The 26,631-nt window shown below is 39.0% G+C and overlaps 2 protein-coding genes across 3 annotated transcripts; both read left to right on the top strand.

Annotated features, from left to right (window-relative positions):
* Nucleotides 1-6: 6 nt before the first annotated feature.
* On the top strand, nt 7-13,019 carry xkr5b (XK related 5b). 2 transcript variants are annotated; one of them, XM_039611801.1, is made up of 13 exons: nt 7-240; nt 4,032-4,121; nt 4,205-4,310; nt 4,443-4,609; nt 5,986-6,119; nt 6,277-6,355; nt 6,537-6,706; nt 6,808-6,919; nt 7,026-7,193; nt 7,382-7,569; nt 7,763-7,873; nt 8,151-8,334; nt 9,707-13,019. In XM_039611801.1, the coding sequence occupies exons 1-13, from the start codon at nt 132-134 to the stop codon at nt 10,378-10,380; spliced, it is 2,292 nt and encodes a 763-aa protein (XP_039467735.1). In that variant the 5' UTR covers nt 7-131; the 3' UTR covers nt 10,381-13,019. The 2 variants fall into 2 exon arrangements, with proteins under 2 accessions (XP_039467735.1, XP_039467734.1); XM_039611800.1 differs by having other exon boundaries at nt 7,379-7,569.
* Nucleotides 13,020-15,558: 2,539 nt separating this feature from the next.
* On the top strand, nt 15,559-25,383 carry ctsba (cathepsin Ba). The gene is made up of 11 exons (XM_031730901.2): nt 15,559-15,715; nt 19,013-19,140; nt 19,223-19,308; nt 20,389-20,503; nt 20,726-20,841; nt 22,607-22,692; nt 22,777-22,923; nt 23,267-23,383; nt 23,755-23,883; nt 24,467-24,548; nt 24,810-25,383. Exons 2-10 carry the CDS (start codon nt 19,018-19,020, stop codon nt 24,538-24,540), a joined length of 993 nt encoding a protein of 330 aa, XP_031586761.1. The 5' UTR covers nt 15,559-15,715; nt 19,013-19,017; the 3' UTR covers nt 24,541-24,548; nt 24,810-25,383.
* The last annotated feature ends 1,248 nt before the right edge of the window (nt 25,384-26,631 follow it).

Genomic DNA, 26,631 nt, shown 5'->3' with positions numbered 1-26,631 from the left:
CGGGGACACGGGGATGGGGGAGCGGGTTGCTGCAGCTACACTCCCGACCGAGACCAGAACAGCACGGACCGGCCTGAAGACTAGCACGCTGATATCCCTGAAAACCTCCCCGTTCAGGGTTTAATTCCACCATGAGAGACTATTCGGCCACTCCGAGTAATGGAGGGGCTTGCATGCCGTGCTGCCAAGTTTGCGTCTTCTTCTTTACCGCATTTCTCCTGGTTGCAGAGAGGACGGCGCGTGAGTCCTACCTGGGACACATACACCTACATGCATGCATGCAAAACATATACACACATATGCACACACACATAACTGAGCACTATGCCTCAGTCGCTGTTTTGGTCGATTGTGATCACCTACCTGTGCGAAACGCTCCCTTTTTTTTTTACTTTATTGCGTGTGCGCGTGCGCGTTTGTGCGTGCTTTTCTGGCCACAGCGTGTGGATGTGCAGCGTGAGGACTACAGTGGATGCGGAGGGATGTCTGGATGAGACAGGGGGTTTAGGGTGACATCTTGTTCTACGTTAAAATACAAAGTTGTGCATTTGTTTTTACTTCAGCGTCTCCGTTGTGCTGTCATGAATAATAGAGCCTCAGCAGAAGTCCGCAGTCACAGCGTCTCTTTCCTATTTTTGTACCCCGCTCGTTATGAAATCCTGTATGCGGCAGGACTGCTGACTCATGTCAGACTTTTCCTGTATTTTGAACTGTGTCGTTTCGGGGTCTGGGTGATGTTTTCTGCATAAAAACAAAGGGGAGCCATGTTGTCATATTTCAGCGCTCTTTTTTGGAGGTACATGAATGGACGGAGGGGATGGGCGTACCCCAGGACGGGGCCTAGTCTTTCCGGACAGCCCGCCTGTTTCGGAGCTGAAACGATTCAGATTACATGTATGCAGGGATGGAGGGAGGCAGAGCTGCAGAGCATCAGAGAGTGTGGTGTGGAGAGGAGAGGCATCAGCGGGCCTGATGTCAATGAAACTTGGATGGGATGAAGTGCACAACAGAGGTCAATGAGAAAGTGTGGAGACACACTGCAGACTGAAACGTGCATGTTTTGGCAATGATCCACTGATCACATGCTGTAGGTTACTCCTGACATAAACAATCCTATACAAGAGAGTGCAACGTACGCATTAACACATGCACACAATATATCTAAAATCAGAGTCAGTTGTAATGCCAAGAGATCAGCTGTTCTTAGAATGGGTGTATGTGGGTGTATGCACTGCAGTAATGTCATAGTTTTTGAGGTTGGTATAATCACTCTGCCCTTCTATTCAAGACTAGGGTGGTACAGCATGCCCCAAAAACAGTGGCGGTCCTAGCCTGTTTGGCGCCCTGGGCGAACACTCCCTCTGGCGCCCCCACATACACACACACACACAACACACACAAAACATATTAAGGATTGTACATTAACATAAAACTGTTGTACACACACACACACATAAGGAGAGAGAGAGTATGCATAGTATGCAAACGGCTATAATGTGTCATACAATGAGAACAGAACAAATCAACAATTGACAATGACTAATTAATATTATAATGTATTGTTTGGAGTTTAGTCTGTTACTGTTACTATTTTTACCATTTCTTCTTGGAGCAGCTGTAACCCACATTATTTCCTTAGGGATTAATAAAGTTTTCTGATTCTGATTGTTTCAGGATGACCTGCCATTATCCAATGACACATCTGCTTACCTGTATCTTTTGCTCGTTTCTCCTTCTCTTCTTTTCTATTTTTTCTAAACTGATCACCTGATAGCTTTGAACTTTTCTTGTCCATCTTCCATTGGTTTTAATTTTGCACTCCAGTATGAACACCCATCCCCCAACCCGAGGATCACCACAACATAACCTAATAGACCTGCACCTTAGTTCACAGATTCGCTTTGTCTAGGGTGTATTTCTGGGATTTCACACAACCCAGGATTCAAATCATGACAACATAATGGACTTGGATTTACAACATTTTGAAGGAAATGTGCTCTATTTGGAAGCAGCCGGCCCCTCCCTTTCAACAGGTTGTGTGTGAGACTTTAAATCATCAAACTGTAAATTTTAAATTGTTATTGATCCCTTTACCCCGAGTCCTAAAGTGTGTATTTATTTTTTTCTCTTCTGATATTTATTGTTTGTTTACTTGCACTGCTGTAATTGGAGCCTCGTCGTCTCGCTCTCTCTATATACTGGACTGTATATAGCGGAGATGACAATAAAGTTTACTTTGACTTCAGCAGCAAGCAGGCGCACCGAGGGCTCTCGCACTCACTTTTCGTGTATAGAATTTTGAAAAAACATCGGTGCAAATTATAAGTCTGTATCATGATGTCTGGTGTTTCGTGTTTGTTGGTTTGTTTTAATTTTGTTTTATTTTGCGAGTTGGTTATTAGACGCTGCTCCAGCCAGCCAGAGAATCCCCGCCGCCCGCCCTCTCCTCCCTGTGCATAAGCAGCAGGCGCACCTCGCAAACGGAGGGCGCCCTTACTCCCAGCAAATGGGCGATAGAAAACCGATCGGTGCCTCACGACATTCCCAATATGCCCTGGCTGATGTCGGGCAGCATGAGTACGAGCATTGTTTTTTTTTTTTTTTTTGCCGATGCCCGTGATGCCGCCCCCCACCACGATGCCGCCCCGGGCAACCGCCCGTGTCGCCCATATCTAAAACCGCTACTGCCCAAAAATATGAATCCCAGCAAAGAACACAAGACAAAAAAAAAACACTGAACCATAATTCTGTGTGGCAAAGATTAAAATTTATTAACCAAATACCAACAAAGAGGATCCAGAAATATTACAGATGCAAGAAGAAAGCAAATGCCATGTAAAAAATAAAAATAAGAATTTTCTTTGTATTAGAAGTTCAGTTATCTGCACAAAACATTTAAAAAAAGTAATTAAAATAAATGGGAGAGAATTGTTACAGAGCTTCCTTAGCTTTATAAAAAAAATAACACTTGCAAAAACTGGAAACAGTTTGAAAAACTGAGCTTCACAGAGCTGCAACAGATTACCTGCAGGACACATAACTGTAGTAAAGCAGAACAAACAGAAAGCTCAGCGGCCCAATGAGGAGGAACACTTGATCTCAGGATTTAGATGCATCTCCACTGCTGAGCAGATGGTGTTCAGGTGTCTGACATCAGGCAGTCAGTGAATGCAACAATCATGCTAATCATATAATTGCATGTGCAGGTGAGGCTCATCCAAATAACATCTGGGTTTGGCAGTATTGCTAACTCATGTGAAAGTAAAGATGTGAGATTTGAAAGGACAAGGACATGGAGAATTTTACTTAATTAAATGTTTCTTACATGTACTTATTGTCCAGGAGAGCAGAACCATGTTACTGTGCACATCGTTTTGTTTCAATGACCATTTGAATTTGACAAAGTTGATCTTATTTTAACAACTTTCTGTACGGTTTGATTTGTGAGTAGTTGTTATATTATATAAAAAAGGTCAAGCGTGTTGTGTGCAAAGTCATAATCAGCTGAGTGCATGTTCATGTCAGAAAAGAATTTAGGTAGAAATGGATCAGTATACTGGCCAGTGATGATTGATTGGCTGATATTGATATAATGGCAAACTGGAATTCTTTTACCAGTATTTATATGTTCTTTCACATTAATTTTGCTCTGGCCAAATATTCAAAGAAAGGGTGAAGAAGAGATGAAAGAAAAATAAGCAAAAATTGAAAAATATTGGTATTTTTATTATACTGTTAGGTTTGTGGGATAAATTATTATTTTTAACATCTATATTGTCCCAGAGTTTCACAGTTCATTTTTACCTAAAAGAACTTTATGTCATGTTATGTATGCCACCGTGAGATGTAGCCTATTGTACAAAACAGTGTATTTAAGTAACACTCTTAAATATACTTTGCTCACTACTTAAATAAATGCATGTAGTGCCTGCATGTGTATTTCATGATATATGGCAGGTTTTTTTTGTCTTGAGTGTTTGCAGCCTGTAAGCGTGACATGCTATAGGTAACATCTTTCCCTTTCTCCTCAGTGATCTACTGCTTCGTGTACTATCTGTGGATTGGTCACAACTACAACTATGGGTATCTTGCTGGCTTCACTGCCCTGTTCCTGCTGCCAGGTGACAACATCTACAACAAACAGATCAATAAATAACTCTAGAAAAACAAATTGTTATTCATTTTTATAATTCTTTATGATCAGGTTGGGGTCCCCAGTGGCTGAGTTACCTGTGGTACCTGTCAGATGGACGAATTCGCAGGAAGTCCCTCACCTGGACACACATACTGCATCTGGGACTTTTCAAAAGGTAATAATTAATTAATTTAATCAGTCAGTGTCCAATAATCAGGTTTAGGTTCCAGATTTGTATGATCATAAATGAGAAAGGTCTCTCTCTCTTTGTATACCTCTGAATTATTTTCATCTTTGGTTTTCACAGGCTGTGGGAGTGCATGCGCCTGCCAGATGAGGATATGTACAGTGAGATCATGCAGCAGGCTGATGCATCTGCCATACGTCTGTTCGAAGCCTTGGTCGTCACCCTCCCTGAGACGCTGCTCCACGCTTATGTGCTAATTTGTACTGATATAGGAGTCAAATCTCCAGGTAGTCAGAAACCAGAAAGCATGTGTTCAAGTTTGATAATAAGATCTGAAAAAGGACATGTAATTAAACTTTAACTCTTTATTGTCATTGCACAGTCATACTTTCTACAATAGTACAACTAAATAGGAGTACTGTCTCAGATTGGCGGTAACAGAAAAGCAAGTAGTAATCACAATAAATAACATATTTACAGAATAAAATGTGTAATATGTGCAGAACAAAAATATACAAAATATGAGAGATAAAAATATATAATGAAAAAATAAAAGGAGCTAATCAGTTGTTGTAAATTTGGAGTCTGGATAGTATTTGTTGGTGGTGATATTACTGGTAGCCAGTAACATCACCACTTACTGTCAGAGTGTACCTATGCCTATCTTAGAGCAGTGGATAGGTTCATAATGCCTCTGTGATGGCCTTTGGCTAAGCAATCAAGATATAAAACTTTAATGTGAAAGTGCTGCAACAGGATAACTAACAACCTTCAGCTATAAAAATCCCAGTGTTGGATAATTGTTGTAGTCTTTTCTAGTTTAGTCTGCCTGTTCCTTTTTTGTATTATTTCCAGATGGAACAGGGAGCTATTAGTGAAATAAATCCAGTGTGTGCTAACTACTCACTGCTAAGCAACGGATAAACAAATTTACTCTCAGATATTTTTGAGAAGATGGTTGGGACTTAAATTAAGATGAATAAGAGAGACCTTAGCTGGCTGTACGGTCTCTCTTACTCAGAGAGATTTGAGATTAATGTAGTTGTTTTTAAATAAAAATATCCAAAATGTTACGTTTGAGATTAAACAAAGGTGTACAACAGGGCTCTTTTCTAGGACCACTTTTATTCTCAAGTTAAGTGATCTAGGGTTAAATTTAGAAAATGTACAGTTTAAGTGTTGCTTCACGGTGTAGTCATTTACACTTCGGCCTATTACATCAGAAAATATTCCCAGTTCTTGAACTGGAGGAGACAAATTCCTTAAGGGTTAGATCACAAAGGGCATGTGCTCTAAAAGTCATCTACTATGATCGACTATGGCTTGTGTATAAGGGAAGAGCTGAAAAAAATCAATGACAATGTCATTTCATATTTGACAGTACCCTCAGCTGACCAGGTAGTTCATAACATACTTGTTTTGTGATTTATTTAAAATAATAATGTTAAAGTAAATGTTAACAGAGAACTAATTCAGAATATACCCTTTTAACTGGTATTGCTGCTGTAAATCTGATTAATTCCAGCATTATGCCTGTGACAGTTTTGTATCTTAAAGCCTTGTATGATTCAGTATTTCAGTGTACTCATATTTCTTGTCCTTGTTCTCTTTCTCTCTCCCTCTCTGTCTCACTCTGACACACACTCTGTCTCTCTCTCGCCAGCCTCAGTGTGTTTTGCAGTGTGTTTGGTTTCTCTTGGCTGGGCCTTAGTGCTCTATGCCAGAGCCTGTTCACTCATCAGACCAGGACACTTGCAAATGACACCAGCTGCCATGCTCTGTCGACTGCTGTGGAGGGTGGGCATGTTTAACAGCTTTCCCAAAAAGCAGTGTTTACAACATAGTATCTAAGAGTATCAGTAATGCTACTATGTCTGTGTTTGGCATGTCGTAAGCATGTGTTTTTTTTGTTTTGTTTGTGCTTGTGGTACACGTATGGTTTCTCTTTCTGCAGGTCAGTATGTTGGGATCCAGGTTTGCCATTCTCATGCTCTTCACACGTATCTTCAAACAGTGGATCCTCGGGGTCATCGGTAAGTCATCACAGCCAGTCGTGGGCAGCTAAGGATAGCCTCTCTCTTTGACATCACACAGAACGAACAGTAGAAAAACTGTTTGAAACTTTGACCCTGTTTAATATGAGCATCCATCACGGTAACAGTGTACAGAAAAAAGAAAAAAAGAAAAAGCATAATAGGACTGTGTCTGTTTCAGGTGTCCACTGGCTGGGAGCAACTTTTTGGATGGTGTCCCAGCAGACGGATATCATAAGGTCAACAAGCCGATGGAGGCTCTTCAATCTTGTTCTGGGAGCTATTCACGTCTTCCTCTTCCTCAACGTGAAGTATGGTCAATCTAGATACCGCATGGCTGGGTTTTATCTGGTAAGTGTGTTTGTGTTCACTTCAAGCTCGTCTGCTCATGATATTGTGGGTTTAATATGCCGGGGGCTCTGACAAAACAGGGTCTGTTTATTCTTCCTCAGGTTATGTTCTTAGAGAACGCTTTTCTTCTTCTGGCATCCTCCTGGATGTTTGCCATGGTGTCCTGGGATACTGTGGGTATCCCAGCTGCAGTGTTCTGCAGCTTCCTCATTGGTGAGACGCAGAACGTGTGCAAATTCAAGTTATAAAAAGGAAACACAACAACTTTTTCAAGGCCTCAAAGTTTCTCTTCCTGACACTTCGTTTTTTTTCTCTTTAGGAGTGATAGCATTGGTGCTGTACTATCGTTTCCTCCATCCAAAGTCTTTTGAGATCTTCCAGAGTATTCGTCACAGGGGAATAGCTGGGGCCTGCATGGAGCGTGGCTCTACACTCTCATTAGAGGAGAAAGTCACGCCCACTTTCCATCGACATGCAACACTGTCTGGTCTGTTGCTATCTATCTATCTATCTATCTATCTATCTATCTATCTATCTATCTATCTATCTATCTATCTATCTATCTATCTATCTATCTATCTATCTATCTATCTATCTATCTATCTATCTATCTATCTATCTATCTATCTATCTATCTATCTACCTAAGAATGACTGTGCATCTTCTGTTAAGGAGGTGGGACCCTCATGGACCTTCCTATCCAATGGGAGGGCTGGAAGCATCACCACTGGCTGCTGATTCGCTTAGCTCTGAAGACAGGGGATGTTTCAAGGATCTGGTCTGCATATGGTGAGGGGGGACTGGCTGGACTGATGGGTCTGTCTGAAGAAGTTCACTCCCCTGATGACCTACATGTCCATCGGGTTAGTTGTCTTTTTGAGTTTTACATCTTAGTAAATGGACTTCCTTAAACTTACTGTTTTGTTTTGCTTTGTTTTAAGGTGTGACATTGATCAGTATGATAAAATTTAGTTTTTCCAAACCTGGCCCCCATGCTAAGAAAGTGTGATTATATAAAAAGGAGTTTATGTTCGTACTTTTGATGTGATTTGTCAGATTCCACCAATTCAGCCACAGCTTTCTCACCGCACACAACCAGCTTCTCAACCTGCTGCTGCTGCTGCTGCTCTACCTCCTCCTCCACCAGCTCCTTCACAGGTTTCACAGGCAAGAGTTTTGTTTAACATCCTATGTAGACCACCATAAAGGGGGACTGTGTCTATTCTAAACTAAGAATAGAGTACATTCTTAATTTAAGCCACTTATGAGCTGAAACTTGGTGGGTTAGTTCAGTAGGACAGTAGGCATTTAGCGTGGTCGTGAGAATAAATATCAGTAGTATCAGTAGACATCAGGATAAATACTAAAAGGCTTGGTTTTCTGTAAAGGATACATTATGTTTGCTTGTTGTAGTCTGAGGCTCATGTGTCTATAATGTCTCCAGGTGAGAGAGGTGGTCCAGCCACCAATGCCAGCTCACTGCACTATAGTGGCCCGACCGGTGAGAAAAGCTCCTCCCACAACTATTCAGGATATGAGAAGGTTTCCAGAGATCATCCCAGTCCAGGAGGTCATCCCTGAAGAAACTGCAGAAGAAGACTCCAGCGTGGCACTATCAGAGGGAAAAGGTTAGATTACTTTATATTATCCACAGTTTTTTATGGATTGTCTTCAACATCAAACCAATAAACTAGGTCTTCGGGGACATGGGTAACTAGGTTGGGTAAGCATTTGACTTGACCTTCATTTTTAGTGCCCAAGGTCAAAGTTGACCTTGAAAAAAGTACAAGAAGCCATATCAAGTAATACATCATATGAAAAAGCATGGACAGAGCTTTTATTTTTTCAATACGACGCCCTACGACACACATGTGATAATTATGCCATAAGGTTTCGCACACTGCATGACTATGTCTCATAATTTTAAGTAACAGCTTATAGAAGCTAAAGATTTCAGCCAATTCTGCTCCAATCATACGGGTAAAGATGATAAAATGCACCATTTTAGTATGTAATGCATCAAGGTCAAAGGTCATACATCAGCTTGTTAATCTAAAAGCAGGCTAACGTCAGCATGTTGCAATACAAACAGACTGAGGTCAGCATGTCGTAACAAAAACATAATAAAACATCGATGTTTTAGTGTAGTCCCCCTTTGGGGGAATTTTGCTCTAGAGTGCTCCTGTTTTTCTTTTGTCAAAGGGTTAGATCACCTCTAATGAGAAATATTTCTGGCTTTTTAGCAGCTCAATGCTCTGCTATGTTCACCAGCCAGCAGAGTTATTATAGTTTTTTTATTTTTGTTTTTATTTCAGTTTAGTTTCAGTTAGTTTCCACAGTGGGTTTTCTCATTTCTTTTTAGTGTTTTTATTCTTTGATTCTTTGTCTGCTGTTTGGAGCCGATTTTGTAGAAAATTTGGTAGAAAATTGGCCACAAAAAGCAGAGTCTCAGTATCAAATCATAAAAGCCTCATCCAGCAAGCTGTGATAACAAATTTTACCGACCTGACAAAGACTAAAATTAAGAACACTTCAATGAAGAAAACACTCAATTTTTTTATTTTTTATTTTAGCTTTCTAAGATCCCAAATACACATATTTTTTTTAGTTTTTAGTTTAGTTTTAGACAACTATAAGAATCTTGCCAGAAAGTTAGTAACAGTGTCTGTCTGCTGTTTGGAGCTGAGCAGAAAGTGTGCAGTAGTGTGTAAAGCAGGAGAGCAGTGCAGCACTCTGTTTCTTTATAGAGTCAGATTTCTCAGACTCTGGCTATACCCTGAACATACCAGAGTTATGTTGTTCATTCTTAGCTAAAAGAAAAATTAGGATATTACAGGCATTATAAGCTATGACCTTCACTACAGTGCATTTATTATTTATCACAGAGACAGCAAATATATAGATTGCACTAGGTTTCTTACCTCTAGCACTGACTCCCCTGCAGTATACATGTGTATTGTTTTAAATTGACTTTTCTTTCCAATGTTTTATTTTTTTAAGGTGATGAGGAGTTCCAAAGCGCTGCTTATGGCTCACCGTCGCTTTCATCTCCTCAACAACCAGGAAGCCTCCGCCACATCGACAGCAAAGAGGCGACTCTGACTGAGGCCTCTTCGGTGGGTTCTTTAGACATCAAGACACCCGGCTGGTCACCTGAGCGGCGTTCCCCCCTCCTGATTAGTTCCCCAGATAAAAAATCAGGGGTCCCCGGAGAATCAAGCACTACATTGTATTTTAGTGCAGATGCGCAGTCTCCCTCCAGTGGGAGCTATCTCGGCTGGGGCTCAGAGCTGTCACCCATTTCCACCTACCGAAGTCCCTACCGGATCAGGGAGGCCCGATTTGTCACATCCACACCCAGATTGGAGCCCCGTGCAGAACAAGAAAGCCCGGGCCCCACCCCTGTCATCGTCATCCCTGCCACTCCTGGTACAACACCAGGTGCTACCCCAGGTGGGACCCCTAGTGCTTCAACTCCTGTAAGTTCAACTCCTGCAGAATCAACTCCTGTAGGTTCAACTCCTGCAGCTTCGACTCCTGCCGCTTCAACTCCCGGTGCTTCAACTCCTGGCACAATTACACCTGGTACACCCATTGTTCCTCTCACTCCAGTCATCTCCCACGCTCGCAAACAGATGGTCCAGTTTGTGGACAGCAGAGAGAGGGCGGTGTAAGAAGGATGGGGGTACAAGGAAAAGAAAAGCCTGGGTGGAGGATGGTGTATTATTCAGTTTTGCTGTTCTCAGCATTGAGTCTTTTAAGTTAACTTATAACTGTCATAGAAAGAGATTGGTATAATATTGCTCATGTTTCCCCCTTGTGTGCAGCTATACAGGAAATAATTGCTGAAAGTGTGTCACATTGACCAAAATCTCAATCAAAAGAGACAAATCTTCAGTTTTAATAGCAGGACTTTGAAGGATTTGTATTAAAGTATATTCCTATGCAAGCCATGAGGAAACATCTGAAGCTAATATATATGAGAGGGTGAGTTGAAATTTTGTAGATTACAGAAGTTCAAATCTGGACTACTTCTCAAAATAAAACAATAAACCTTCAAACTACATTTTTAACTATTACACTATAACAATAAAAAACCTACACCTAAGTGTCAACTGAGGTAACCTTGGATGGGATGTAAGAGAAATCAAAATGGCTATAAAGTAGCTATGGCTTGTGATTAAAATTTAAAGCATGAGCAGTTATTGAGCTGTTGGATCCTTTAAACCAAAAGAAACAATACAGAATCACCAGTTTACAATAACTCAACATGCTGTCTGCCAGGCTGCTGTGCAGAATTTCTTACAACATGACACACCAATGCAAACATTTTAATGTAAATCAACTCAGCTTCAGGCAAACATTTACATTTCTTGACGTTTCTTTTCTGTCTTTCCTTTTTTTAACCACAAGGCGATTGATATTGGATGTCTCATCCACTTTTTAAGAAACTACTTATATTTGCAGTGAAGTACATATTAGTATTTACCTACATCACATACACACTGAAACAGAGGCCAATTCAGGAAGGGAGAGTAATTAAATAGAATATTAAATGAGTAAAATGGTGATTATGAAGGGATTATGTTTCATTTATTAGATGCATTTAATTTTTTATATAGCTTGTTTTTGTGTTTTACTAATCAAATATCTTTGTGCACTGATTAGAACAACACTTTTTGAGCTCTGAACTTTTGCAGGCGAAAGAAGGGAAGTGCGATAAAATATGTGTAACGCAGGATAAGGAACTAGAGCGAACTTTACCATTTCTCTGCACTGTTAAGATCAATGATGGGGCGTAAAAAGATATATTTTCTGTGTGGGAGTTAAACTTGCACTGTGCGAGCTAACACTTCAGATTAATACAAGTACTTTCAAGTTTTACATTTTAATTTCAAATCTTAAATCTCGCTTCACTGCCTACTTATTAAATGGTGTAATATCAAAATGTACTGTGTGCTGTCCTGTGGACTGTATTCAAAATGCACGCCAGATTATGCGCTTCTAAAAAAGGGTGCACAGTCCTTGTTAGCAAAGACCCGCTTTGTTATGAAATTATCCACAGCACTGAAACTAATTTTTCATACCTGTCCTACCTGAATAGCTGTACCTCTACTTGTGCTACAAAGGTTTAACTATATCTAGTAATCTGTGTCACTCCTCAGTCTGTCCATCAGTTAAACCACCTACCTCAATACAGTTGAACTTCCGTGTTGCAATTTTATTTTAAAACATTAAATAATGTAGCTAACAGAACAATAAAAATTAGCTGTGGCACAGTCAAAAGTAATTCGAAATTATGCGCTGCTATTAGTCTGAAGTGGTCAGTACCTGTGTTAACGTCATGAAACCTGTGTGCGAAGTCAAACCGTAATCGCAGAATGTTGTATTTGACAATGTCAGTCTTCCATGTGACTTTATCTATATTTTTTTTTACTGTGCTGGATTACTTTTATTGCTTTGTGTCAAAACAAAACAATAACTGTGCAGCAGTAACTATGAGGTCTGTTTCTTTAATGTGCAGGAAGGAGAGGAAACACGAGAAGCACTTTAGGATACTGAGAAACTGAGTTCATGGAGCAAAGTAGGGATTTTAAAACTAGGAACTTGATTTGGTAGAAACTGCTTTTTCAAACTGGTGTCCATTTACTGCAGCTTTCTGATAGTTAAGTCACTGCATGATGCTCATTCATACAGGCAGACTGAGAGTTGTATCTACTCCCATAGAGAAAGAAGCACTCACATTACCTACACGTTACTTAATGTAACTGCACATTACCGTTTTTTTAACACACGCTAGAATGTATGTGTACGCAACAGCAATAAGCTAACTAATGTATTTAGTGCACTTATGAAAAAATATCCACACTCATGCTTTAAATGCGTCATTGCTTTGCCTTGTACGAAGACAGCTTTAGCTGCCACGCTTGCCTCATGTATGCATATCGCTTTGAAATAGAAATAACATGCTTTGCTTTGTGTACGCGATGTATACGATAATATCTACTTGTGTTTGTAATTTGATTCATTTTGTACTTTTAAAAGGTTCTTTTATATTTGATCACATTTACTGTTCATGAAATGATCTGGACAAGGTTTTGTGTTAAAGTTTGAGGATGTTTAGAGAGCAGATAGTTATCACTGACAGACTTGAGTTAGTTTGCTGATTCATTATAACCTCGTCACCTTGTCACTGGACGACCTCCTTTCATCAGTACAAATCACCTCATCTCTGAGAGGATTTCCACAGAGGAGCTGTGGATGATAGTCGTGACTCATTAAGTGTGCTGTTGATATGACAAAAATAAAGCCATTTGCCATGATCAAAGTCCAGTGTGCTGGGTTTTATTGCTTACTAATGATTAATTTATCGTCACTATGATTCTGAGAAATAGACACATATCAGTGGAAGTGCAGCAGCACGAGCTTTATCCTAGCACATCTCTGGAAACTTTCTCAAAGGTCATCAAATGCGAAGATCAAAACATCTCATACACTCATCAAAGCATTATAAATAACGTGCAAAAGGCTATAACATGTCTAAACCTTTAATTTCATGTGTCAAAATTAAGTTTTGGTGCCAAAATATAAGTCACTGCCCCAAAATGAAACATTTCTTTGACACTGTGTAAACAAAGATGATCAAGATGTTTAAATAATTCATCAGAATGACATCAGACTCAAGAAGTGCAACCCTCAAGTGCGTATTTTCTCTGAGACTGCATGTCTACTGTATCAGACTGTTATTTATTTCAGGCTAACCAACTGCTGTTGAGCTTTACAGTGAATACTTTTGAAAAGTAAAAGGTTTTACTCTCTACTTTTTAAAGAAATAGAGCGCTTACATTTTTTCATAATGGAAGGGCCTACGGTGTGTAGTCCAGTAATAAAACAGATTACTGGACAGCCTGTTTCTGTTATCTCTTTGGACACTGACCAAGTCCTCACACAGTTTTGTCCCTTGTAGCCTAGCATGCACGCTATTGCTCAATAAAATGGATGTTCGAGTCGCTCCTCAATGCACCCAAATTGTTGTAACCCTGTTGTAACACAAGAAGGATAACTATGCTTTACAATACTCATAGTCCTGACTTACACCCCTTCAGTGAGCAGATTTTTCCTTTTTTAACTACGTGAATTATTCTGCATGTGCAGACTTATAAAAAAAAGAAATGCTGGCACATTGGAGCAGTCTCTATTTCGGACTCAAAGACATTTGTAAATAATATTTGTTCAAATTGTGGCCAATTTTACTTAGTCATTTTCTAAACTTTCCTTTTTAAACTTCAAATTGTTGTAAAATATTTTACATAAAGTTCTAAAAACTTCAGATGTCACTCAAGAATTTAGCCAAAGGAGCAGAGAACTGAGATCTATGTCAACAAACAGTTCCATAATAGACGGTTTCATCATAATATCATAAAAATATCATTGCTCTGAATTATTAATGCACAAAAACATAATTATTTTCAAAACTAGACAAACTGTAACGTGACCCCAGACTGTTCCTTAATACAGTCTAATATTCCTATGTGAAACTGAGTCACCTGCTCTGGTGAAAGCACTTTTTTTTGTTAAAATTAGGATGTGCTCTTACGCCACTTACTTGGTAAAACGATTACACTTGATGTGGTGTGCTTACGTTATTTTCCCCAACTCATCACTTTCAGGTCAGATGACAGTCTCATAAAAGGAAGAGAAAGCAGCTGGACAATCATCTTGTTCTCTGTGGTCAGTGATCAAAAGCACAATAGATCATGAGTGGCCAAAAAATAAAATTAAAAAATGCCTAATCAGGGTCAAATCACAGGATACTACTCAGATGAATAAAACTAGATGTAAAAATCACATGAAAACCAATGTTGGCTCAAAAACACATACATATGGTATACAGAGATAATATAGGAAATAAAAATAAAAAAAGATCATTTACACAGTCTGTGTATTTATTGCAGACTGTCTTAATCAGATAAATAACAAAGGGTCATTTGAGCTTGAAAAAATGTCACTGGTCCCAGTTAACTGTGTTTCGACCCAATGTAATCATCTTTAACTGATGCCAGCACAGTACCAAGGATTTCTTGTGTTATATTCACCAGGACATGAGAGCCAAGTCTCACAGGTCTCTCTACACTCACTTATTTTGACAATCTTTTTAAAGGATTATCTGAGTAAACATCCACTGCAGCGGACACTGGGCCATGCAAAATGATAAAAGGTTTCCTGGGCCCAGGACTCTTTCTCTGGAAATTATGTAACAGTTTTCAGTTCAGTTTTTATTTGACCACCATGCACATCTCCATTAAAGGTTTTGCGCAGCTTGCTTACAAATGCATTACAATTCTATTACATTTCATTTTCATTTAGATTGCAGCTGTTCTACTTTTTATTCCTGTAGCACCTTGGCAGTACTACCTTTATATATAAGGATGATAATTTGGGTGTTTTACTATACTACACAACACAAAGACAAATACCTCAAAACTCACAAGTCACTTTTATGTGACATTGTAATACCATGATATCGAAGTCAGTTTCAGTTACAATAAATAGGATATCTTCTAAGTAAAAAAAAAATGCGACCAAATAAATATTTAAACTGCAGGGTTTTCATTTCATTTCCAAAAAAAACAAAACAGCACCACCCAGCGGTCCTTCCACATTTTCATGAATAAAACAAAACAAATAAATAAATGGATATATTAACACTAAAATAAAATATTTATATATCATTTTTCATGGATTCTAATTCATATGGTTGATTTTATCTGTAAGAAGTCAGGACTGGTTTAAACTAACGGAAGAGCTCGATGACCGCGTGGGCGACGGCTATATCACGTGCTTTGAGTTCATGTGATCAGTTCACGTGCTTTCCAGGAGTAAATAAAAGCTGAAAGGGGCCGTTTTTACGCCCGAATACTCTTTTGTACTCACACTAGCCGGCTGAGGTTGGGGATCTGGAGCTGTAGAACTGATCAAACACATCAACAGTTGATAAACAAGCTACCGGTAGGTTTTTGTTGTTGTTTATTTTTTCTTCAGATTTTAGCCGCTACGTTGTTTACACGGAGAGCTGACCGCTAGCTAAATCGGTCACATAAACTCAGAGAAAACAGGTTTTTTAAAAAAAAGGCCAAGTATAGCTCATATTTTCATCACTAGCCCTCACCAATAACATGCAAAAAAAACCCCCAAAAAACCGAGTTTGAGCTTCTGGGTGCCACTTAGCTTATTTGTTTGCCTGGTTTGAATGTTGTTTTTGACTGGGTGACCCGCTTTAGCTTCACGGTCAGATGTTTTGAAACGGGTGAAGCCATTTTGCCCCTAAAGAAACACACATGACTTATTCTTATCATTCATTATTGATTATTCTTTGCGTTTTGGTACAGGCAGGCAGTATTTCGATAACATAAAAAGGATTTGGGGGGGTTTAAAATATTGTGTAATATAATCCTGAATTCAGTCGGGGAAATGGAAAGTGAAACCGTTTCATAAGAGCGTCCTTTGAGCCATCCTTTTTCTTTAAAAAAAAAGAAGAAAAAACTGGAAACAAATGAGATACTGAAGCTTTGTTTAGTTAGTTGTGAACATGTGAGATGTAGACAGAGGCTCCCAGGTGGAGGGGTTAACCAGAGAGAAGTGAAATTTTCTTAATAGAGAGCGAAGGACTATTGTGGTGTATTGTTCAGTGGAAAGGAAATGGAAAAGCACGAAATTTGTAAGAACAAAGAAAGGTTTACTTCAACTGTCAGGTATAAACGACCTCAAACACCTCAGCGTTATAGGAAGGAATAAGGAAGTGATCAAGAGTAAAGTATGTAGTCTGATATGTTTGTTACCAAACCTTGTGGGCAATAAAACTGACAATTTAAAGGAAAAACCCAAAGCGTTCGCTCCCCCACTAGTGTGTGTGTGTGTGTGTGTGTGTGTGTGTGTGTGTGTGTGTGTGTGTGTGTGTGTGTGTGTGTGTGTGTGTGTGTGTATGTGTGTGGATCTGGTGGCTCAGTTATCGACAGGGAAAACTACACAAACTAGTTGTAACTGAACACCTTTATACTATGATGAAATGATATCCTATAATGTTCCTTCCAGGAAAGCAATGCCCCTGTCAGATTGTTTGAATATGAAAAACATGAGTCATATGCTTTGACCTCACAATAAAATCTCGCTATGTCAACAGCAGTGGCAAGTTTTGGACGTGCACACTTAAAACAGTAGGAAATGAAAGACTATCTTTTGAAAGGGTGTCAAGGTGCACTAACTATTCCACCAGCTTGGTAAAAGGACCTTAAGATGGCCATTGGTTTGTTTGTTTTTTTAAGTTTAAGTAAGACAAGAGGGAGCATTAATAGTTTCAAATGATTGAATTGCCTTCACAGGTTGTTTTTTATCTAAGAGGAAGATAAGAAATTGAAGAAAAGATTTAGAAACTAAGTTCTCCTTTCTCCTGTATGTCTTTCGATGGCTTTGACTTTGACTCATCAGGTTTTTTTTTGTCTTTCTCTTAAACCACAGAGGGGAACATTTATGGCGTCTTGGCCTTTAACAATGTGTTAATATCAACGCTAAACTGTCATCAAACTTAATGTGGAGGGTTTCCTTTGCATGAATAGGACTGTGCCTAAACAAAGGTCTCACTATGACTCAGCAGCTTAACTCATCTGTGGCATGAGTGCATTCAAAGGTACTGACTTGGTACTTGGAAAAGACAGCTCAGCGGGTTTCTCATCCACTTCCTCAAAAAAAATTCTTTTGGTAGAAAGAAACCACTTCTCTAGAGAATTAACCAAAAAACCCTTTGGTGTCTTTCAAACATGTTCTATCATTCAAATAGGTCTTGTCCTTAATAAGATTTTTTTTTTTTTTTTGTGTGTGTGTGTGTGTGTGTTATATTACACTGTACTTAGTTTGCACACAGGGAATGGTTTCTTTAGCATAACAGTTATTGTTTTTATAGCACATGCACAAGAATTCAAAATAATCCAAAAACTGGATGACACTCGGAAATCCCTCTGCACACTTGTAAACATGCTATCCTTTATTGAGCAGCAAGGCAGTGCTTTGGTGTGATCTCAGAGCGAATGTGTCATTCTGCTACGGGAAACTGCCTGTTCTTACTTCCTTTTTTAATATACTTTTTTTTTTTTTTTTTCATAATCCATCATGTGATAGAAACCAGCTTCACAGAAATTCACATGTTCTGTTTCTCAAGCAGGCTTGTGTTTTGTTTTGTTTTTTTGTTTGTTTTTTTTTTTTTAAAAAACAGGACCTGTCTGAGCAGGTGTGGGGATTTCACGTATTCAACAACATAACTGACTTTTGTTTTCAATGGAAAGTCTGTGGCAGTAAGCCAGAGTAAACATTTTGGCTGGATGCATTCATGTACAAATTTTTGTTCTTTACTTTTGCTTGTAAAATTTTGGGGACAGTCTCATCAGATTAAATAGTTTGTAGTTCTTCTGCAATATAGCATTACATCATCCGATCCCAGAAGAAGCAGAGTGTCTGCACTGGTATTGATTTCTCTGGACTTCCTGCTATTACCGAGCACTCTCCACACCTCTTTTTAGTAGGCTACGTTATCTGTCTGTAATGGAACTGATTTCGGCTCACACCATTGCATTTTACTTTCTATAATGTGGCCTGTATTATTCATGCACTGGAGCCATTTAGAGTTTCCTGTATTGTTGGTCCTATCATCTGTGCCATATGAACTGAAACCCAGAATGTTTAACAGTGGGGAAGTGCAAAGGAATTTTTCCTTTACTGTGTGGCTGCTTATCAAAATCAACTAAAATCGTTGAAATCAATGGAGCATTTGCTGAGGCAGCATCTTTAACCACTGAAGGGGACTTTGACGCATGACTGACTCTAAGAGGTCTGTCTCCGTTCTCTCTGCATCATTTTTTTCCCACTCGTGGCTTCAAGCAGCGTGACAGTGTTCAATCAGCTGTGACCTTTTAAGTGATGAGGAGTCTATCTTAAAGGGTGAATATCATACTGTGTGCAGCTGCAGCAGTGTATTGACTACAAATGTGAAAATCCAGCAGTGCTGGAGAACAACTGAGAATTCTAAAATTCAGATAAACCTCTACTTCCAGTTTTTGAACTCTACCTAGACCTGTGAATGTTAATAATTTCAAGGTAAAGCACATCTTTATGTTGAGACATTGTAGTCTCTTCACTGCTCAAGAAAATCAAAAGGCTCATTTAGCCAGTTAGTGGAATGAAGTCCGTGTTTATGACATGATGCAGTAACAGAATAAATTACCACAGCTAAACCAAACTTATTAACTTGTCTTTCAGGCAAGATGTGGCATGCAGCCTTCCTCCTGTTGGCTGCCAGCTTGTCAGTGAGCCTGGCCAGACCCCACCTCCACCCACTGTCTAGTGAGATGGTCAACCACATCAATAAATTGAATACTACCTGGAAGGTGAGTGAATTATTTGTTTTTCAATTTATGACAGACCTCTGCGAGTAAAATTGTTTGACTAAATCTCCTCCTTGTCTTGCAGGCTGGCCACAACTTCCATAACGTCGATTATAGTTATGTGCGCAAGCTGTGTGGTACAATGCTGAAGGGACCCAAACTGCCAGTCATGTGAGTCTTAGTCATATGTTCTGTGGTTGCGAAACAAGTCCTCTAACGATCCCTGACATACGAATATTTCAACCTACGCTGATCACAGGATAGTTGACTGTACTTTCACATTGTTCTCGGTGTCACTGGAAACTTACTAATAGGGCTACATGATTATGGCTAAAATGATAATCACTTATTTTGAGTAATGAAATCAAAATTATTTGCTTTAATTTTTACATTGTGCTACATTCTTGTTAAATAAAACTTCTTTAATAAAATAAAATTAAATGACGTGCTTATTCACCTGAGAGCATCTCTTGGAAGCTAAATATAAAGTCTTTCACTTCATTCATGGTAGCTGCATAATTAAAGTGAAAATAAATCGTAGTACTCGACAGCTGTGGGTCCCTTTACCTTTCCCCTGGAATGTTTTTCATACAGCGTGGGTATTTCCACTGCTTGAGGCAGTAATCTTTTGTTTAGTAAGGTAATTGTTTTCTTGAAGCCTTCAGTACTCACTCTGTTTATTGGACAAGTCTTTGGTGATTTCAGTATGCCTTTGTGAGCCAGAGGAATAGGCTTGTTGTTATGGATGTCTGTAGGATGCAGGTCGATTCACATTAGCAGCGCTTGCATCACATACAAGTCTCCCTGCAGCCATTATGCTGCATTTTCTGATGTGTTTTCAGGGAGTTAAATAAGTTGAGTTGTGTTGCTTTGTGATGCAGATACAACTCTATGGCACTCGCTGCATATGAATTCTTCTAGTTAGGATCGCCCGTGCTAAATCCAAAATATTTCCAAAGAGTGTATGATCTGCTTTCAGGGCTGAGTTCTGGAAGGCATCTGACTTTTGTTGCATTTATATTTTAATGTGGTGTTGCTCGTCGAGAGTAGTACAGTCAACTTTAACCTCTGCAGTGAACGGCTGTGATTGGCTCATGTAGGCACATATTTAAGCGGTAGTTTAGGGGGTGTTTAATTTGCTTTTGGTTGGATTAATGGAGCATGCATATTCAGCCTTGCACAATCATTAATTGTGCAGCCCTACTTTACTAAAATGATAGTAAGTAAACTTCTTTTTGGTTTTCTCTGCAGGGTTCAATATGCTGGAGATGTGAAGCTGCCAAAAGAATTTGATGCTAGGCAGCAGTGGCCCAACTGTCCCACTCTGAAAGAGATTAGAGACCAGGGCTCCTGTGGATCCTGCTGGGTGAGAAGAAGCTGCTCAATGTCACCACATGTAGCTAGACTCTTCAAGAGCTCTGTAATCTGAAATTGCAGAAGAAACTTAAAAAAAAAAAAAAAAAAAAAAAAAAAAACTCATTGAGGAAGAGAATGGAGCTCAGCTGTTAGGACAAGAATGAAACATTTGCTTTTCAAATTTTGCAATGATCTGTTTCCCTGCTTAATGTCTTTGTTGTTGTGGTTCCAGGCGTTTGGTGCTGCAGAGGCCATCTCTGATCGTGTATGTATTCACAGCAATGGGAAGGTCAATGTGGAGATCTCCTCAGAGGATCTGCTGACCTGCTGTGACAGCTGTGGCTTCGGGTGAGCGGTTCTTACCCATCAGATAATTGAAATCACTAAAATATTAAAGATCAAGATATTAAGAACATAATTATTTACCAGGATCACTGAACTTTGATAATTAAATATAATGAACCCAACTATGACATAAAAACCTTAATCTGGGGAAAAGAGCAGCAGATATACAGGTCCTTCTCAAAAAATTAGCATATTGTGATAAAGTTCATTATTTTCTGCAATGTACTGATAAACATTAGACTTTCATATATTTTAGATTCATTACACACAACTGAAGTAGTTCAAGCCTTTCATTGTTTCAATATTGATTTTGGCACACAGCTCATGAAAACCCAAAATTCCTATCTCAAAAAAAACTCCCAGCCTGGTTCATTACTCAAAACCGCAATCATGGGTAAGACTGCCAACCTGACTGCTGTCCAGAAGGCCATCATTGACACCCGCAAGCAAGAGGGTAAGGCACAGAAAGAAATTTCTGAACGGATAGGCTGTTCCCAGAGTGCTGTATCAAGGCACCTCAGTGGGAAGGAAAAAGTGTGGCAGAAAACGCTGCACGAGAAGAGGTGACCGGACCCTGAGGAAGATTGTGGAGAAGGACCGATTCCAGACCTTGGGGACCTGCGGAAGCAGTGGACTGAGTCTGGAGTAGAAACATCCAGAGCCACCGTGCACAGGCGTGTGCGGGAAATGAGCTACAGGTGCCGCATTCCCCAGGTGAAGCCACTTTTGAACCAGAAACAGCGGCAGAAGCGCCTGACCTGGGCTACAGAGAAGCAGCACTGGACTGTTGCTCAGTGGTCCAAAGTACTTTTTTCGGATGAAAGCAACTTTTGCATGTCATTCGGAAATCAAGGTGCCAGAGTCTGGAGGAAGACTGGGGAGAGGGAAATGCCAAAATGCCTGAAGTCCAGTGTCAAGTACCCACAGTCAGTGATGGTCTGGGGTGCCATGTCAGCTGCTGGTGTTCGTCCACTGTGTTTTATCAAGGGCAGGGTCAATGCAGCTAGCTATCAGGAGATTTTGGAGTACTTCATGCTTCCATCTGCTGAAAAGCTTTATGGAGATGATTTCATTTTTCAGCACGACCTGGTACCTGCTCACAGTGCCAAAACCACTGGTAAATGGTTTACTGAACATGGTCTTACTGTGCTCAATTGGCCTGCCAACTCTCCTGACCTGAACCCCATAGAGAATCTGTGGGATATTGTGAAGAGAAAGTTGAGAGACGCAAGACCCAACACTCTGGATGAGCTTAAGGCCGCTATCGAAGCATCCTGGGCCTCCATAACACCTCAGCAGTGCCACAGGCTGATTGCCTCCATGCCACGCCGCATTGAAGCAGTCATTTCTGCAAAAGGATTCCCGACCAAGTATTGAGTGCATAACTGAACATAATTATTTGAAGGTCGACTTTTTTTTGTATTCAAAACACTTTTCTTTTATTGGTCGGATGTAATATGCTAATTTTTTGAGATAGGAATTTTGGGTTTTCATGAGCTGTATGCCAAAAGCATCAATATTAAAACAATGAAAGGCTTGAACTACTTCAGTTGTGTGTCATGAATCTAAAATATATGAAAGTCTAATGTTTATCAGTACATTGCAGAAAATAATGAACTTTATCACAATATGCTAATTTTTTGAGAAGGACCTGTAGATGATAAAATTGGTATTAAGAGAGGGAAAGAAAGTTTGGTGCTTTCCTTAAATAAGTTCATTTTTGGTAAGTAATGGTGAAAGTAATGTTTTGTTTTTGTGTGTTTTTTAGATGTAATGGTGGCTACCCTTCAGCTGCCTGGGACTTCTGGACAAGTGAAGGACTGGTCTCTGGAGGTCTCTATGATTCCCACATTGGTGAGTGTGTTTCTGATAGATTAATGCAGTTATGCACGTGTTGGGTGTGATTACAGTAGGGACGTGATATCCTTGTGTCTGCAGGCTGCAGGCCCTACACCATCGCCCCATGTGAGCACCATGTGAATGGCAGCAGACCTCCCTGCACTGGGGAGGGTGGTGACACACCCGAGTGTGTCCGCCAGTGTGAGTCTGGATACACACCAAGCTATACACAGGACAAGCACTATGGTAAGAGCAGCAGAAAGAAATGTATATTTATCATAAGGTTTGTAATATTGTCTCAGTCTGCATAATTATGAGTAATAATTGCAACGTAACAAAACAAATTGTTATCGAATTATAACAAATAGATATTATATGAAATCTGAAGGAACTCCTTATCCTGATATTCAAATAGCTATTGTGCACATTTACTTTGATTTTCTGATTGTGTGTTTTGTTTTTTTGTTTTTTTTTTTTTTTATTACACATATTATAAACTTCTACATGCAATATTTTATTATTTTTTATTTTATTTTTTTATGTTGGTGAACGAGGCTGTATGCACACATATCTTGACTCTGTGTTGCAGGTAAAACATCATACAGCGTGCCATCAGATGAACAGCAGATTCAGACTGAGATCTACAAGAACGGCCCTGTAGAGGGAGCGTTTACAGTCTATGATGACTTTCTTTTGTACAAGACTGGTAAGAACACATGAACTCATCACACATGTAATAGTCACCCTGCCCGCCATTTCACAAATTCAGTTTTACTTTGTGGCTGAAGCATAAGCATATCGTGTGGGATTGTGTCCTCTTTACATTGATTTGAACTGAAGTTCCTCTTTGTTTAGCTCCTACAGAGGGGGGGGGGGGTGCGTGCTTTCATGCTGGAAATCTCCAACTGCAGCTGGATGCAGTTTGATATTCTAGTATTTAAGGCGCCTTGAATGTGACTTAGTATGAATAGAGACACTATTAGAATACACACCCAGCCTCTTTACTATATTGTACTAAAATAAAAATAAAAAAAATTTAGGTGAGCTGTAATGGATTTCTTCATTTTTTTATTCAAGGTGTTTATCAACATGTGTCTGGTTCTGATGTCGGTGGTCACGCCATCAAGATCCTGGGCTGGGGAGAGGAAAATGGCACTCCCTACTGGCTCTGTGCCAACTCCTGGAACACTGATTGGGGTGATAATGGTGAGCAGAAACAGTTTAATACTGTTAACACACACAGTCACCATGTTATGTGAGGGGAGTCAATACTGAAAATATTACAGTATAATCCTGTAAAATGGAATGAGGAGTCTTATAGCTGAATCAGCATTTTGTTCAGCATCACAAGGACTTGATCTTCATGAAAACAGATTTATTATTTTTAATTACACATTATTATTTTTTTTTTTTTTTTTTTTTTTTTTTATATCAGGAGCACCCACTTCTTTCACTTTATTTTACATGTAAAACAGACTGTATTCATGACACAGCAAAGCTGAAACTCTGTCCGAGCTACATGAATAAATAAGTTTGTTTGTTTTGGGGTTGGTTGTTTGTTTGTTTTTTTTAACATTAATTATTAAATGCTCTGAAAGGGGGTCGATTTTTCTAGCTTGTCTATACAACTCTACCAGTAAATAAATTTTTTTTTTTTTTCTCTTATAGTAAATTATAGTAATACTCCCTCACTCAAAATGGGCAAATGCTACATGGTGGTCTTTATAGATGTTCATGTGTTTTCTTCAGTTAAACAAATTGAAGTAAATTCTGTTTTTCTGATTTTTAGGATACTTTAAATTCCTGCGTGGTTCAGATCACTGTGGTATTGAATCTGGGATTGTGGCAGGGATTCCCAAATAAAAACTAAGGTAAGATGGTAAACAGATATGGATTTTATGTGTGGGTTTTGGTTTGTTTGTTTTTAAATAAATATGGATTTAAAAGATTATTCAAAATGTACTTCTCTGACTTTTTCTTACATGCATAATTCAGGAATGGATTCAGATTTTCTTCTGCTGTCAGTTACATGTAGACCTGCATTAACTCAATGAAAGTCCAGCAGGCTGGTGTGCCAACTTTAAGAGTCATCCTTGCTTTAATTTCCCATTTTTCTCCTTTTGTACCTGCAGGTTTTCAGCTGTAGCATCATTACACTATCACTAGAGGGCGATGCACTCCACTGAACTGAAGACACAGCTGACAAAATTAACTGCTTTTAGTCCTTTTTAGCTAAAGCCCACTGATCACTTTGCACACCGGCTTTAAAAACTAAGGGAGGTGAATTTACAGATGGGATGTGACAGAAATGTGATGTACCTGAGGAAAAAGCGCTGGAGTTGATGTTTTTACCTCTTACAGACAGGAGAGATTTTATTTTAGACAGGCATTAGCATTTGGTTGCTTCAAAACAGGCTATTACTGTTGTAGAAGTGATTACATTTATTTTACACGGGTGGCAGCATGGATTGTTTTAGAACAGCGCAATGTAATTTTGACGAATGTGTCTAATTTGTAATGATCACAGCTTTTATATTGAATTTATAATTTCTCAGTGCTACTCCATAATGTCAGGATGGACTGTCACAGGTGCCAGTTAGTGTTTTTAAACTTAGGCAGACTACACTGCATTTAATTTCCAACTATTATAACGATAATATTGGCGCATAACTGTTATGTTTTGAAATAAAAGAATCTTGATTTCCACGTGTGTGTGTGTGTTGTAGCTATTACAAAATCTTTTTCCTGGATTAAGCTGATAATAAAGAAACTTGAGGTATCACAAAAAAAGTAAAGTATTGATGTTGTCAATCCTCAAGTGATTATGAACACATGAAAATATGATACATGACTTTCACCCAGTAACTCTTAAATGGATTTTTTTTTTTTTTTTTTTTTTTTTTTTTTTTTTTTTAAAATTACAAATGCATTTATGGCTCCCTGCCTCTGTGTTTTGGTTGTAATTTATATGCCAGAAAGAGCAACATCCAATTTATTAAAAATACAAAATTTGGCCATTTGACAATCACACATTTTCTGTCCCACCAATGAATTTAAAACAAAATACTAATACATTTGTTGTGGAAAAACGCACAATTATGGGACAAAATGTAAACCTAGTTGTTAAAGTTATTCCAAAACATTGACTGGATTGAGTGTCTCTAACCAATACAGCCCTGTTACTGACATTACCTAAAGAATACAGATTAATTTCAATGTTTCCTTCCTTTTTGTGCGTGTGTGTTTGTATAAAACTACATTTATCCTTCATTTTCAGTCCATTACTTCCCCAACTTGGATCATTTTCTGAGGGAAAAAAACCAACACTAGTACCAATTTGCAATCCTGTTGACATCCATATGAAACACATATTGCATATATAAGTAAAAAGTATTAACATCTGTGGACCTGAATATTTATTTGTCATAATCTACAAACACAAATATTTAACTATTCGACTCTAAACTCAAGTGCAACTAATAAACATTCACACACAGATGAACGCATCGGAGGCCAATTTGGGGTTAGTATCTTGCCCAAGGATATCTGGCATGCTGGGGGAGCCAGAAATCGAACCACCAACCTTCCGATCAGTAGCTGATCTGCTCTACGACCTGAGCCACAGCCACCACCGATGGCCTCATTTTTTTTTTTATAAAATAATTAGAAAAGAGTCATTTTGTATCTATAACAGAAAATTATAAAATAAGGGATCAATTTATCCAATTCATGAAGCTTTTTAATAGATTTGGAAAAACATATTTAGGATCGTTTTCGCCGCAATAATTGTGTAGTGAACTTTTAATACTTTGGGGAAGTAAGCAAACACAATCAAAGATTAAACTGAAAAAAAGACAAACGAGCCACTTCCGCCTTGTCAGCAAAAACAAACACGTCCACGTCCCTCCCCTCATAGAATAAAATTATTAGTTTTCCACGTAAGCGTTTCCCTTT

The sequence above is a fragment of the Oreochromis aureus genome, linkage group 1, assembly GCF_013358895.1.
Source record: "Oreochromis aureus strain Israel breed Guangdong linkage group 1, ZZ_aureus, whole genome shotgun sequence".
NCBI lineage: Eukaryota > Metazoa > Chordata > Actinopteri > Cichliformes > Cichlidae > Oreochromis > Oreochromis aureus.
Note: the sequence above shows the minus strand (reverse complement) of the source record. Positions and strands in the feature narration are given on the sequence as shown.

What these genes read in the sequence shown, in the direction of transcription:
- xkr5b (XM_039611800.1), top strand. Translation starts at nt 132, where the DNA reads ATGAGAGACTATTCGGCCACTCCGAGTAATGGAGGGGCTTGCATGCCG. An exon ending in GTTCTGCAGCTTCCTCATTG is followed by an intron (nt 6,920 to 7,025) that starts GTGAGACGCAGA and finishes TTTTCTCTTTAG; the next exon opens with GAGTGATAGCATTGGTGCTG. An exon ending in CTCCTTCACAGGTTTCACAG is followed by an intron (nt 7,874 to 8,150) that starts GCAAGAGTTTTG and finishes TAATGTCTCCAG; the next exon opens with GTGAGAGAGGTGGTCCAGCC.
- ctsba (XM_031730901.2), top strand. Translation starts at nt 19,018, where the DNA reads ATGTGGCATGCAGCCTTCCTCCTGTTGGCTGCCAGCTTGTCAGTGAGC. An exon ending in AATTGAATACTACCTGGAAG is followed by an intron (nt 19,141 to 19,222) that starts GTGAGTGAATTA and finishes CTTGTCTTGCAG; the next exon opens with GCTGGCCACAACTTCCATAA. An exon ending in TACACAGGACAAGCACTATG is followed by an intron (nt 22,924 to 23,266) that starts GTAAGAGCAGCA and finishes TCTGTGTTGCAG; the next exon opens with GTAAAACATCATACAGCGTG.